Source organism: Phodopus roborovskii, unplaced genomic scaffold (assembly GCF_943737965.1).
Source record: "Phodopus roborovskii unplaced genomic scaffold, PHOROB, whole genome shotgun sequence".
Lineage (NCBI taxonomy): Eukaryota > Metazoa > Chordata > Mammalia > Rodentia > Cricetidae > Phodopus > Phodopus roborovskii.
Window position 1 is genome coordinate 78948375 of NW_026126418.1, and position 14187 is coordinate 78962561.

General features: G+C 38.8%; 1 protein-coding gene across 7 annotated transcripts in view; it reads right to left on the bottom strand.

Moving 5' to 3' along the window:
* Nr6a1 (nuclear receptor subfamily 6 group A member 1) overlaps nucleotides 1–14187 on the bottom strand; it is a 188652-nt gene that overhangs the window by 27540 nt on the left and 146925 nt on the right. For 6 of the 7 annotated variants that reach the window (XM_051185378.1, XM_051185375.1, XM_051185373.1 and 3 more), the window contains one exon: nucleotides 3902–4144. In XM_051185378.1, the coding sequence (XP_051041335.1) occupies nucleotides 3902–4144 (243 nt within the window). The remainder of the gene's footprint in view (nucleotides 1–3901; nucleotides 4145–14187) is intronic. The other variant, XM_051185374.1, reaches the window with a different exon arrangement.

A 14187-nucleotide genomic window follows, 5' to 3' on the forward strand; every position in this document is an offset into this window, starting at 1 on the left:
CTGAAAAAGCCTTAGACGAAATTCAACACCCCTTCGTGATAAAGGTCTTGGAGAGAATAGGGGTACAAGGAACATACCTAAACATAATAAAGGCAAATATACAGTGACCCAACAGCCAACATCAAACTAAATGGAGAGAAACTCAAAGCAATCCCACTGAAATCAGGAACAAGACAAGGCTGTCCACTCGCTCCTTATCTATTCAACATAGTACTTGAAGTTCTAGCTAGAACAATAAAACAACAAAAGCAGTAAGACAAATTGGAAAGGAAGAAGTCAAACTCTCCCTATTTTCTGATGATATGGTAGTTTACATAATTGACGTAAAAAAAAACACAAACAAACAAAACTCTACCAGGGAACTCCTACAGCTGATAAACACCTCCAGTAATGTAGCAGGATACAAGATTAACTCAAAAAAAAAAAAAAACAAAAAAAACAAAAAAAACAAAAAACCAGTAGCCCTCCTATGTACAGATGGCAAATGGGCTGAGAAGGAAATCAGAGAAACATCACCCTTCACAATAGACACAAATAACATAAACTATCTTGGGGTAACTCTAGCCAAACAAGTGAAAGACCTGTATGACAAGAACTTCAAGTCTTTAAAGAAAGAGGTTAGAGAAGATATCAGAAAATGGAAAGATCTCCCATGCTCTTGGATAGATAGGATCAACATAGTAAAAATGGCAATTCTACCAAAAGTAATCTACAGATTCAGTGCAATCCCCATCAAAATCCCAGCACAATTCTTCACAGACCTTGAAAGAGCAATACTCAACTTCATATGGAATAACAGAAAACCCAGGATAGCCAAAACAATCCTGTACAATAAAGGATCATCTCGGGGCATCCCCATCCCTTACTTCAAAGCTCTACTATAGAGCTATAGTAATGAAAACAGCTTGGTATTGGCATAAAAACAGAGAGGTGGACCAATGGAATCTAATCAGAGACCCCAATAACAACTCACACACCTATGAACACCCAATTTTTCACAAAGAACTTAAAAATATAAAATGGGAAAAAAAAGAAAATATATTCATCATAAGTGAGGTAACCCAAAACCAGAAAGACAAATATAGTATGTACTCACTCATAAGTCGATAGCAGACATAAAGTCCATAATCCCAGAGAAGCTTGAAGCCTCTTCCAGAAACAGATGCAAACAGATGCAGAAATCCACAACTAGCCAATGGGCCAAGCTCCTGGAGCACAATGGAAGTGAGGGAGGATCGATAATATGAACAAAGGAGTCGAGACCATGATGGGGAAACCCACAGAATCAGCTGACCCAAGCTAGTGAGAGATCACTGACTCAGGTCTGACAAATGGAGACCCTGCCTAAGACCAAACTAGACTCCCTTAACATAGGTGACAGTGGTACGGCTGGGACAATATGTGAGGCAGTGGGTCCAAGATCTAACACTAATGCACAAACTGACTTAGTGGAGCCTATTCTACATGCAGAGATACCTTGCCCAGCCTAGTCATGGGGCTGTGGGGGTGGAGAGGTGCCATGGTCCTGTCTCAACGAGATGATGGGACAGACTGACTTAGTAGACTCCCTAAGGGAGGCCTTACCCTCTTCATGGAGCAGATGGGAGTGAGGGGAGTAGGAGGAGATGAGGTAAGAGGAACTGGGGTTGGAATATTAAATAAATGAACAAACAAACAAACAAATAAATAAATCCTCAAAAGTCTCCATGCTTATATTTTTCTGTTCCAGCTCTGAATTTATTTCTCCATAGAGACCTTTTCTTTTTATTGATACTTACACCAAAATCTGTGTGCTGGGTACGTCTAGACTCATGTTAGAGTTTAGAATACTTGTATGTGTACTAAGTCACATACACCGCACATGTTATCTATTGTCCATCCATCAGACACCAACCCCATTTTGTATTGATATCCCGGATTCTGATATTCATTTTAGCCTTTCTTGATCAATAACTTCTCTTTCAAATATAGTGTATTTATTTTCTTATTCAACCACTATATTCAATTAAAATAGACTCAGAATTCCTAACATATATCCTTGAGAGAAACAATTTTAAAAATCAGAGTGCTTTGTTTGTATACATTTGTTTTTGTCTTTACCCTTACAACATGCAGTCAAAACATTGTTTTCCAAGGTCAGCTCCCTTCATCCCTACCATCTCAGTGTGGTTATGTGATTCACTTTAATACCAGGTAAATTAATTCATTACCTGTTGACCCCCACCCCCTTCCTCCACACCTAAATACCTGGCTTGATTAGCTTTTTATATCCAGAAAATTTCACTAGGCTACTAAGCCAGTTTTGTAGAAGCAAAACAAGGTAATTCTCTGTCCCACATGTCTGTCTCTGAGCTGTATACCACAGAGCTTTCAGAATGGTTATAAAGTATGGTTCTTCTTCCCCAAAACAGACGAGTTTAGCTGGAAGTTCAGAATTCCCACATGCCAAAAGAATAACCAGAATAGTCAATCTGTGTATGTGGTCAAGATGGTATCACTGGTATCACCTAAGAGTAAGGGTTGAGTTATTTAGCACTCACAGGCCCTGCGCAATGAAGGAAGATGAGAAAAGTAGAGTATAAAGCCAAATCAGGGTAAGGGTAGAAAGACAGTGGCAGATGAACAAGCGCGCATGTGTGGAATGGCATAACATCTGGCCCTGAGCCCCTGCTCTGGTCAGATAAGCTACAAAGATTGGCAGGGAACAAACTTGGCAATGCTTCAAATGGCATTCGTTTAGCATGCAGCAAACACACAGTATTCTAATATGCAAATAGCTTTGCCACAGAGGAGATTTGTGGAAGAGTATATTGCCTCTGTGATTAGGTACAGCTTTGCTTAACAAGACATTATAACTTCAAAATTATTAATTAGTCCCATTCTCATCCCTAAGATGCATACAAAAGCTGGTTATGAGAGTCAAAAGGACTAGTGGGTATCCAACAGAAGATGCACACTAAGTAGAGAAGAGTTTATAGCACACCTATGTGTTCAATAATAATAGTTCTGTGAATAAAGTGTAAATTATCTAAATGTCCTTCAATAATCCTCCTACCTTTTTTAAAAAAAAATTATTATGTGTGTGAGTGTTTCTGTGTGTGGGGGTATACATGCCACAGCACACCTGTGGAGATCAGAGGAAAACTGTTAGGAGTTGATTTGCTCCTTCCAGAATATGGGTTGCAATGACTGAACTCAGGTCACCAGGCTGGTACGACGCACCGTTAGCTGTTGGGCTATCTTATTAGGCCTCTCTTACTTTCAAAAATCTCAAAAGATCTCTTCTTATCTATTACTTTTAAATTTCATTATTATTTCTAACTCCTTAAAAGAAATCATTAGAGGCTAGAGAGATGGCTCAGTGGTTATAAGCACTAGCTGGTTTTGCAGATAATCTAGGTTCAATTCTGGGTTCGGTTCCTAGAACCCACATGGTGGTTCACAAATGTCTGTAATCCAGTTCCATGGGATCTCATGTCTTTCCTAAACTGTACTGGTTCATATGTGCATAAGAGTAGTACCTGCTCTTTTTAGGCCCCTTCTGGTCATTTCTAAAAACTTTCTAGTTGGCTTCCTTTACCCAAGCCTTTAAAGCTTCTTATAGTCAGTTTATTCATATCACCTTAGGTTAATAGCTCCCAGAGAACTATAAATGCCAAACTTTATCTACCTAGACAAACTTCTAAATATACCCAGTGTTTGTTTTTACTATGTTTCTAGTACACAAAATGACATCAAGTCCTACCTACTTCATGCCTTTTCAATTGAATTCCTGCCATTATTCCTTCAAAAAGTTTGCAGAGTATATAGTGCATACAGAAAGAATAACTAAAAAGTATAACAGGTGCAGATGAGGATGGGTTAAGTGTATGTAGCAGAGGGGCCCTAAGCACCAACTTACCCTTCCTATTCATGCCCATCTGGAGACACTTGAGCAGGCGGCAGTACTGGCACCTGTTCCTCTGTTTCCGGGACATGACACAATTCTTGTCACGACTGCACCGATACACACGTTTGTTGCAAATACTCCTCTTGAAAAAACCTTTGCAGCCCTCACAGGAGATGATCCCATAATGCAAGCCCGTAGCACGATCTCCACAGATAAGACAGGTTCGTTGTTCAGCTCGATCATCTGGAACAGAAACTAAACATGTACAAGTTAGCACGCTGTGGAAACAACAATGTTAAGCTCATAGTTACTAAAACCTCTAGCCCTGCTTTGAGTAAATCAAAACTACCAACTCCAGGCTAACTGGTAAGTCATTTAAGTGCTATCACCAACCTCATCTAACTATGTTAACACCTTCTTCTTCTTCTTCTTCTTCTTCTTCTTCTTCTTCTTCTTCTTCTTCTTCTTCTTCCTCCTCCTCCTCCTCCTCCTCCTCCTCCTCCTCCTCCCTCCTTCCCTCCCTCCCTCCCTCCCTCCCTTCCTTCTTTTTCTTTTTTTAATGAGGTTTCTCTGTGTAGTCTTGGCCGTCATGGAAATGACTCTATAGACCAGGCTGGCCTCAAACTCACAGAGATCTGCCTGTCTCTGACTCCCAAGTGCTGAGATTAAAGGCATTTGCCACCATCACTACCTGGTTTGTGCCCTTAATCTATTAATGCAGCATTCTCCCTCTGTATTATTCCTAAAACACACTATGAAGAGTTGGGCAAAGTACTTTAAAGTCAAGACAAAAGCTCATAGCATGTGTAGTTGAGAAAGAGTTGAGGTCTTAATGTTAACAGGCATCTGAAACCCTAAATGAGTCTATTACCTATAAAAACATCAGAGGGTAACCTGTCTGGGAAAAGAAAATACTAATTTATCAGAGAGACTTATGTTTGTAGGTCTCAGACTTTAAACCCCTGTAAGCAGGACCTATAATACTTTGAGTTAATTTGCTGATCCCAAGTATAGGGTAGAAAACACACAAGATGGATGAGCTTTCTTATGCTATTCAAAATAATCATGAGGCCATGTCAAAAGGAAACATGAAACAATATGAAAACCTTTCAGGGCTGGAGAGATAGCTCAGCGGTTAAGAGCACTGTCTGCTCTTCCAAAGGTCCTGAGTTCAATTCCCTGCAACCACATGGTGGCTCACAAACCATCTATAATGAGATCTGGTGCCCTCCTCTGGCCTGCAGGCACACATACTTGGGAGGCAGAAGCAGGCCAATCTCTGTGAATTTGAAGCCAGCCTGGTTGACAGAGTGAGTTCTGGGACAGCCAGACAGGACAGTCCAGGTCAGACAGAGAAACCATGACTCAAATAAATTATTTTTCCTAAATATAAAAACCAGTACACTCACCAAGAACATTAAAAGTGAAGAGCTGCAGGGCTGGAGAGATGGCTCAGCAGTTAAGAACAGTGGCTGCTCTTCCAGAGGACCTGAGTTCAACTCCCAAACCCACAGATAACTGCCTACAGTTCCATTTTCAGGTGATCTGACACCCTCACACAGACTTACTTACATGCAAGCAAACGAGTGCACATGAAATAAAAATAAAAAAAGAAAAAAAAAAAAAAGAAAAATGAAAAGCCTCATTAGCTATCACTGAATTTAAACTGCTATTAAAAAAATAGATGAAATAAAATAGGGAGTGGGATCAAGCATTTAAAAAAAGATTACTAGAATTGTCACCTGTTATTCCTTACCCCAACAGTAAGAGAAGGGAGCAAGAATAGAAAGACAGTTCATAAATTCTAAACTATTGAACTTCAAGCCTGGTAGAGAATTATTAGGATTTGGTGAGCAGCTAGATATGCATGGCATGGTGGAGAAACAACTAGTTTGAGGGCCACCACATAGGCAGAGACAAGAGAAGGGGACAACCTTGGCTTACAATGTTCTAGAACAGAGGCAGGACAAATGAGGTCAAGACTTTAGACCTCTGAGTTCAAAACTAGGCTCTGGCACTTGCTGTGTGAAAGGAAAGGCAAATTCTGGAGTGTAAGTAGCTACCAGTAAAACAAGTGAAGGTACAGAAGAGGGTGTAACCAGAAGAACCACTGATAGGCCTCTTCAACTTGGGTTTACTGAGAAGAGTCAAGCTCTTTTCTAAAGTACCAAAATAATTCACTTGATCCACCAAACCAGCATAATGAGCAATAGGGAAACTGTCCAGAGATACAATAAGGTTATGTTACCCTAATATGGCAGAGTCATGACCTCACCATAATCTTATTCTGCAAATTATTTTGTTTTTGATGCAGGATGCCATGTAGGTGACACTGGTTTTGAACTCTTGATCCTTCTGTCTCCACACTTAGTGTTGCGATTATAAGCATGTGTCACCATGTTTTGGTATTTGCAAAATATTGTTAATCAGCAGTAAGTAAAACATTAGCCTCATAGTTACATGCAGTATGCAAGAGAGGGGAAAGAATGGCGGAGTGGTGGTGAAAAGAAAGCTTAGAAATTTAAGTAAAATAACAAAACCACACATTTCTGGGCGAGGGGGGACCCTACATGTAGCCTTTATACATGTAGTTTTAGGAGCAATCTTAAGAACTTTTCTGTACTTCAAAATTACTGTGAACAAATACTGTAATGTTGACTATTGCTTTTTTCAAACTTCTACTAAAGACAGTTAAGAACAGATCTAGAGCTCAAAGTTTCCATAGACAAATTAATACTCAGATGCAGAAATGTCAAATTCAAAAGAAACACTGAAAATGATAATGTTAGCTGACTAAGCCCAGCCACATTGTTTTAGAGCATGCCTGACACACATCTGTTTAAACAGATGTATGTATTCATCTTCACATCACTTAGGAGGAACAAAAAGGCAAGTGGTTCAGCTGGGTGGTAGAGGTGCACACCTTTAATCCCAGCACTCGGGAGGCAGAGGCAGGTGGATCTCTGAGTTCAAGACTAGCCTGGTCTACAAGAGCTAGTTCCAGGACAGCTTCCAAAGCCACAGAGAAACCTTGTCTCAAAAAACCAAACAACAACAACAAAAACAAAGCAAGTGGTTCATTAATCTGATTGGAATTGTACAAAACTTTTGTTTCATAAAAGTGGCAGGACCTTTCAATAACATCGCATTTAACCTAAGTTACTATGAAGACAAATTTCAGAGAATTAACAGTAACATCTGGTGCCAAGTCCACCATGAAAAGGTATATTTTTGTTTTTAAGTTCTGGAATTTGAATCTAGGCCCTCCCTTGTTTGTTAGTTTGTTACATACAGATTTGCTAAATTAAATACGCAAGCCTTGGATATGTAATCCACTAGGCTTCAGCCTCCCAAGTAGTTGAGATAATATCCTACACCAACTGGTCTAGCTTGTATTCTTTTTAATAAAGTGTGTAATAGTATGACTTAGTTAAGAGTTTTCAAAATTACAAATTACAACACATAGCATTGTAACTTCTGAAAAGAAAAATAGAAACTATCAGGTGGAAATAAGACACCTAACATTGAGCCCCCCCCCCCTTTCTTTCAAGACAGGGTTTTTCTTTGTAGCCCTGGCTATCCTAGAACTAGCTCTGTAGATCAGGCTGGCCTCGAACTCACAGAGATCTGCCTATCTCTCCCTTTCAAGTGCTGGGATTAAAGGCATTTGCCACCACTATAGATGGACTCCAACATTGACTCCTGGCTTTCACATATGCATTTATATGCACACACATATATACATACTACAAACAAGTATATACACACATACCATATATATATACATGTACAAAAGAAAATAGAATGTTTCACCTGTAGTAAGGGTAAAATATCATTAAATTTGTTTCACTTAAAGCATGCACATTTGTCTGAATGCATACTGTTTATGTACACATAAGTAGGAGACTACTACATCCCAATGAGCAATGTATCAAGTACTAAACAGTTCAAAATATACTGACCTACTGTTTACGACTGAAGCTGGAGCCAGGTCTTAATACCAGTTTAACACAAGCCTTAATACCAGTACTCAGCAAATGAAGACAGGAGGATTTTTGTGCTTTCAAGGCCCACCTGGTCTATGTAGAGATTCCAGGCCAGCCAGGGCTATGTAGAAAGACTCTTTTCAAAACAAACAAACAAAAATACTGGTGCTAGCTGGACTGTGGTGTTGCACACCTTTAGTCCTAGCACTCAGGTAGCTGAGACAGGGGGATCTCTGTATGAGGCCAGCATGGTTCCAAGATAGCCAGGACTGTCACACAAAGAAACCCTATCTTGAAAAACCACAAACCAAACCAAACCAAACAAAAAACAACCTGGAGCTGGGTATAGTGGTACATACCTATAATTCTAGGACTTGGTAGGGAATAAAGTGTCTCAGTCTGGACTACCTAAGAGTGCTTGTATCAAAAACAAAATACAACATGCACACGTACACGCAACATGCTTCTTCCTAGCTTTGTAACTATGGGAAAATGGCTGACTTTTCTGAGCCTCACTCACTAGTACACGCAACATGCTTCTTCCTAGCTTTGTAACTATGGGAAAATGGCTGAGTTTTCTGAGCCTCACTCACTATAAAACACTTATGCAACAACATAGGTGACTTGTATAAAAATGTTTGGCCAAGGGGCTGGAGAAATGATGCAGTGGGTAAGAGCACTGTCTTCCATAGAACCCAGGTTAATTGCTAGCATCTGCATGGCAGCTCACAACATTTGTATCTTTACTTCCAGAGATCCAAAACCCTTTATTGGTCTCCTGGAGCACCAGGCATGTACATGGTACACAGACTTACATAAATACAGGTAAAAAACAAAACAAAACAAAAAACCCTAATAATAATAATAATAATAATATAAAAATGATGATTTTTGTTCAAAGTAGAAAGAAATACATACTATAGATTTTCATTTTATTAAGTTTTAAAGAAACTGGTAAAAAAGAGAATTATATAGTATGAAAAGTAGGAGTGTTAGAACACCTTTAGATTCTGGAAATGTTCTATTTCTTGACCTGAGTGGTGCTTGCTTTGTCAAGTATTTCATATACTTTTCTCTCAGTGTTCATATGTTACAATAAGAGTCAAAAGCAAAACATGAAATACTCCAGAAAGGTAAATAACATAAAAAAATAGCAAAAGGAGGGTATATTTGAAGAAACTGCATCAAATATTAATACCACATACTAATATCAGAACACAAGGCTTAGAAAAGCTAGTTTAGAATGAAATGCAATACAGATTTCTGCTGAGAGACCACAGGTCAAAGCAATGTCTTAAGAGTATTAACTCCACAGTGATGTAGCAAATACAAAAGAGAGGGAAAAGCAGGTAGCACAAACGCACAGGTAACAAGATATTAAAGAATGGCTTCATGGCAAAGAAAAGAAAGCTAAGAGACCCAGAAAGGGCTAATGACTAATGGGGGGAAAGAAGGCCAGAAAATGTTCACTGTGAACTCTAAACCAAGGTGGCCATGAGAAACATGGCTTCATTAGTAACAAAGTAGCAGTTAAAGTAAAAACACAATGGCTTTGGTTTAAGAAACAAAGTTAGGGTCAGAATGAAGGATTTGGGAGTCAACAACATTTAAGGAGCTAAGGCAAGGGCAATGGATCTGAACTGCCACCAGGGCAGTAGACCTGAGGAGATATGGCAACAGGAAAACACAGATACACAGAGAAGGTAAGGAGTTCCCACAGAAGATAAAGGTATTTATATGTCCACGATTACTAAAAAATGCAGATAAATGAGATTCACAAAGATAACAATGTTGTTAAATGCAAATGATGGAAGAGTATAAGAAAAAGAAAAGGCTCTAAGATCAAAAAGAGAACACTTTTCAGGGATTAGAACAAGAATCACACTGAGTTAAAAACTGGTGACTGGGCCATGAATGAAGGTCCATGTCTGAATGCCTGCACTCAGGAAGTTAGAGGCTGGAAGGTTTCAAATTCCAAACTGGTCTGGGCCACAAAGTAGGATCTTATCTCAAAAGACCAAACAAACAAACAAACAAACAAACAAACAAACAAACAAACGGGCCAGGAATATAACTCAGCAGAATAGGTTGTGGGCTTTATTTCCAGAGGTGCTTCGAGATGGTTCAGTCAATAAAGTGCCTGCCATATGGCATGATACCCTGAGCTTAGATTCCTAACACCATAGTCTGTGAATCCCCAGGTCTGCAAGCAGAGGGAAGGCTGGTGACCTGGGGAGCTTACTGGCACACTCAGCCAGCCAAATCAAGGAAACCTGGGCTCTCAAACAGGAAAGATGCTGTCCCCACCTCCCACCCCTTTACCATGTGCCCACACGCACACAAAGACACACATTTACTTGCTTACACACATGTGCAAAGCCCCACATGTGTATACACACACAGGGTGCTAGAGAAACAATTTGATATCTAGCATATTCAAACAGATTTGTTTTTACTGTATGTTTAAACTAGGAAAGATTTGGTCATATTTAAAGAAGACAAACATAGAAACAAAGGCTTTCAAGAGAAGATTCATCAAGAACCCAGTACCATTCATGGGTATGTGTAATTCAGGCAGGCACACTTAAAAAACAGAAATCTGTTTTAAAAATAAAATCAGTTAATTGTAAAGATTTCTTATGTATGCTATTTTATGTTAAAAAAAAAAAAAAACAAAAACAGAAACAAAACCAACTTGCACTGATCAGGAAACTAATGTGACTCACTCAAGGTCATATAGCAAGTCATGATGTACGTGTGTTTCAACCTCACCACTTTTCTGAAGACAGACTTCCTGTGATACCAGCTGTCTCTTGTGAGGTAAGCAAAGGGAAGATTGGGGGATGTGATAAGCACATCAAGACAGCTGCATGGTGCTACTTATTTACAAAGAAGCAAACTTCAGAAGTAATAAAAAATATGAAAAAAGAACTAACTAGATATTGCTCTATCAACCAATAAATAAGCACCCAGGTTAACAATATGCTCTACTATAATTTGGTTAAGTGCAGGCTAAAACCTGTTACAAAAACCTCTTATTTTCATTCTTTCACTAAGCCCTGCTGTTACTAGACAATGTCCTCTTCCCCAAAAAGGACATTTTACCCATTCCAAGGGCTCAGGTTACACAAATTACAATTTGGAAACTGATTTTTATCAAAACCTGTTATTCAAGCTGTGATAAAGGCCAGATTTAGGAAACAGGCAGTACAGCTGCTCACCTGACCAAAATTACACTATCAACCAGAGCAATGTGAATGTGCCTGGCTAAAGAGTTGTTAAAACAAAGGGGTCTGTTTTCCTAGATTACTGGTTCCAGCTTTCAGGTCAGCTGTACACTTTTAGACTGACTCCAGTTCCCTAGATTTCCATCATCTAAAATGAAAACTTCAAGGTGGTTATGACAGAATTCAAACTCTCAAATTTTTATTTAGAAGTAGGGCTTCCCTTCCATTTGTATGCCACTCCTTCTCCACATACAACTATAAAAATCCATTTCTAGAGGCCACATATGGAGTTCTTCAGAGGACCTTTCCAAGAACTCACATCACCAGAGTGAAAACAAGCAAGCAATTCATAAAATGGGTGTGGGGTGACAGGAAGAATAAATGCCAGTGTCTAGGACTCAGCAGCTCACAAGTTCTTATGCATTCAATGAAGAACTAAGGGAGACTGGTGGTTTGTAACTCAGGAAATGGTACATGTTTAAATACATGGAATGCTAATCACCCTAGATCTGATCATTATGTGCTATATAAATGTGCTGAATTATCCCTTCATTCCATAAATGTGTTTATTTAAAAAGTTTTTGAGATAGGGTTTGGATACATAGCCCAAGCTGGCCCCAAATTTGTAAACTTGAGTCCTGGGGTTACAGGCAGGCAGCACAATAAACAGCTGAAAAACTTGTATGGGCTGAATGATTGATAGATTAAAAAAAAAATGAAAAAACTAGATTACAGTTGCTGATTCTCTCCTGAGCTATCCGTGCTAGGGTCTTGAATTGGAGGCCAGCTGAAGAAACTGTTTTCATATTTATTCTAAATTTAGGTAGCAAATATGATGTTTGGACTGTCATTGAGGACTTTAAGAAATCCTTTTTCACTTACATTTAAAAAAACGTTGGCTGAATCTGATGAATACATTTTCTCTTAAAAAGGATATATACTGATATTTTGTTCAGTAAACAAATATTTTTGAAGTTAGAAATATATAGGAAACATTAATTCACTACTCAATTAGTATTTCTTGATTCTAAACATCTTAACTGTATCCACTGTGTCAACACTTTAGTGGACAAAGAGAACTGATGATATGAAATGGAGAGGAAGGATGGTTACCTAGATACCACAAGGACAAAGCAGAATCTTAGAAAGAAGCATACTACAAAGAATTTCAGCAAGAGTGTACAACACAACAAAAGTTTCCTGGTTATAGGTGAGTTTAAGGAGTTTTGCTGTTTGGGGTAGATGGGGATGAGGAGGTGGGCTAAGAGCACTAAACAGTGATTCAAATCAGGATAGGGAGTCCTTCTGGCAGGAAGACTAAGCATGGTGAATTGGACCAATGGTAGCTTCTGTAGCACATGCCTTCTGAGCTGTCTATATAGCTTACTTCAAGCTTACTTCCTGTGAGAACAGGCATTGCTTATCTGTGAGGCACTTGTTTTACATTGAAGACAAGTAGACTGGACCAGAGACAGTGTGCTGCTTAGACTATAAAAAGATATTTATCCAAGCTGAACCAGTGAAATTCTCTGGTTATGAAATTTTGAATTGCAGTGGTACCCAACATGAGGCACATATTTCTACCCAGGGCCTGAGAAAGCTGAAAAACAAAACAAAACAACAAAATCATGGCTTCCCTAGTAACCCTGTGTTCACATGGTAGAGAGGCATGATTGTGGGACACAGTGAGCTAAGTAAAAACTCCTTTCACAGTATGGGCAGTTAAACACAGCTCTAAATTAAATGCAGCTCCCAGCCAGGCCTGAGAGGTGAGGCATAAAGCTTGGCTCTCATAGACTCAAGAGGGGCAGTGCTAGCTGCCAGTGAGTTTAAGAGTTGGCTCACAGGTGCACAGTAAAGAATGTCCAGACCAAATCATCATCATCATCCTCATCCTCATCATCACAGGTTACATTGTGTTTAAAAATGTGTGTAGGCATGTAAGAAAAGAAAGTTGGTATAACAGTCATAGGGAAAAATAAATCATTTAAGAATAATAAATTCTTTAAAGAGAGAGTAAAGTAGTATAAAGGAAAAAAAGCCAGGCAAAGATGGGAAATACACAAGGAGTCTGGATCCTGTATGATGCTGTGTTGACTTCTAATTCTGAATGCTGATGAATGAACGATAGTTACTGAGAGTGGATTGTAAAAGGAGCTACTGAATTAAATTAGCCTAGGTACTTTAGACTGTTTAACTTTAAACTGGAATTAAGAAATATATCATCCAAACTGGACAGTTAGGACACAAAAAGTGACTGCCAAACTTTGTCAAGACAAAGTGGGACAGTCTTTCAAAATTCCTGCTTCACAGAAAAGTCTGTCAGATATTCTAGGCCTGTAGGCTGAAGATGGGTGCCTGAATGTTGCAGAGAAACCTTGGATGATTGTCCAAGCAGTCAAATGTCTCCGTTATTTCTTAAGTTTTGGAAGTGGCTTGCACTGCACATCTTGCTTGCTCAGGTAATATTATATCCTGCTGGGGTCTTTGATGGAGTTGAAAACAAGATAGGTATAGTTGCAGTTTTCCTTACTTATGATAGGAGGCACAAAAGTTTGGACTCACCAATATAGGCTGAGTATTTTCTCTGAATTTGCCAGAGACAAATGGATTGGATATTTTTAAATATAATTCTTACTTGATAATTGTTCTTATTGTATATAGTCTTACTATGTTAAAGTTAAAATATTTCCTTTTTATTTAGACAAAAGGAGGAAATTTTTGTGGAATAGAATATTTATTTAACTATGTAAAGATGTGCTGCATTTGTTCATGTTGCAGAACAAATTTGTTTAACTATATAAAGATGTGTTGCATTTTGTTGTATTGTAGAATAATTGTCTCGCTTTTGTTTATGCTACATTTGTTTAGCTATGTCAAGATGTGTTGCTCTTTCACCTTTCCTGCTTAAGGTCTAATAAAAAGTTAAATAATCAATAGCTAGGGAAAGGAGGAATAGGCAGGGCTGGTGGGCAGAGAGAAAAGAGGAGCCAGCCAGCCAGGAGCCAATTGGTCAGCCATGGAAGAAACAGGAAACTAAGACATACATAATGAAAGAAAGGTAAAAAGCCCCAAGGCAAAACAT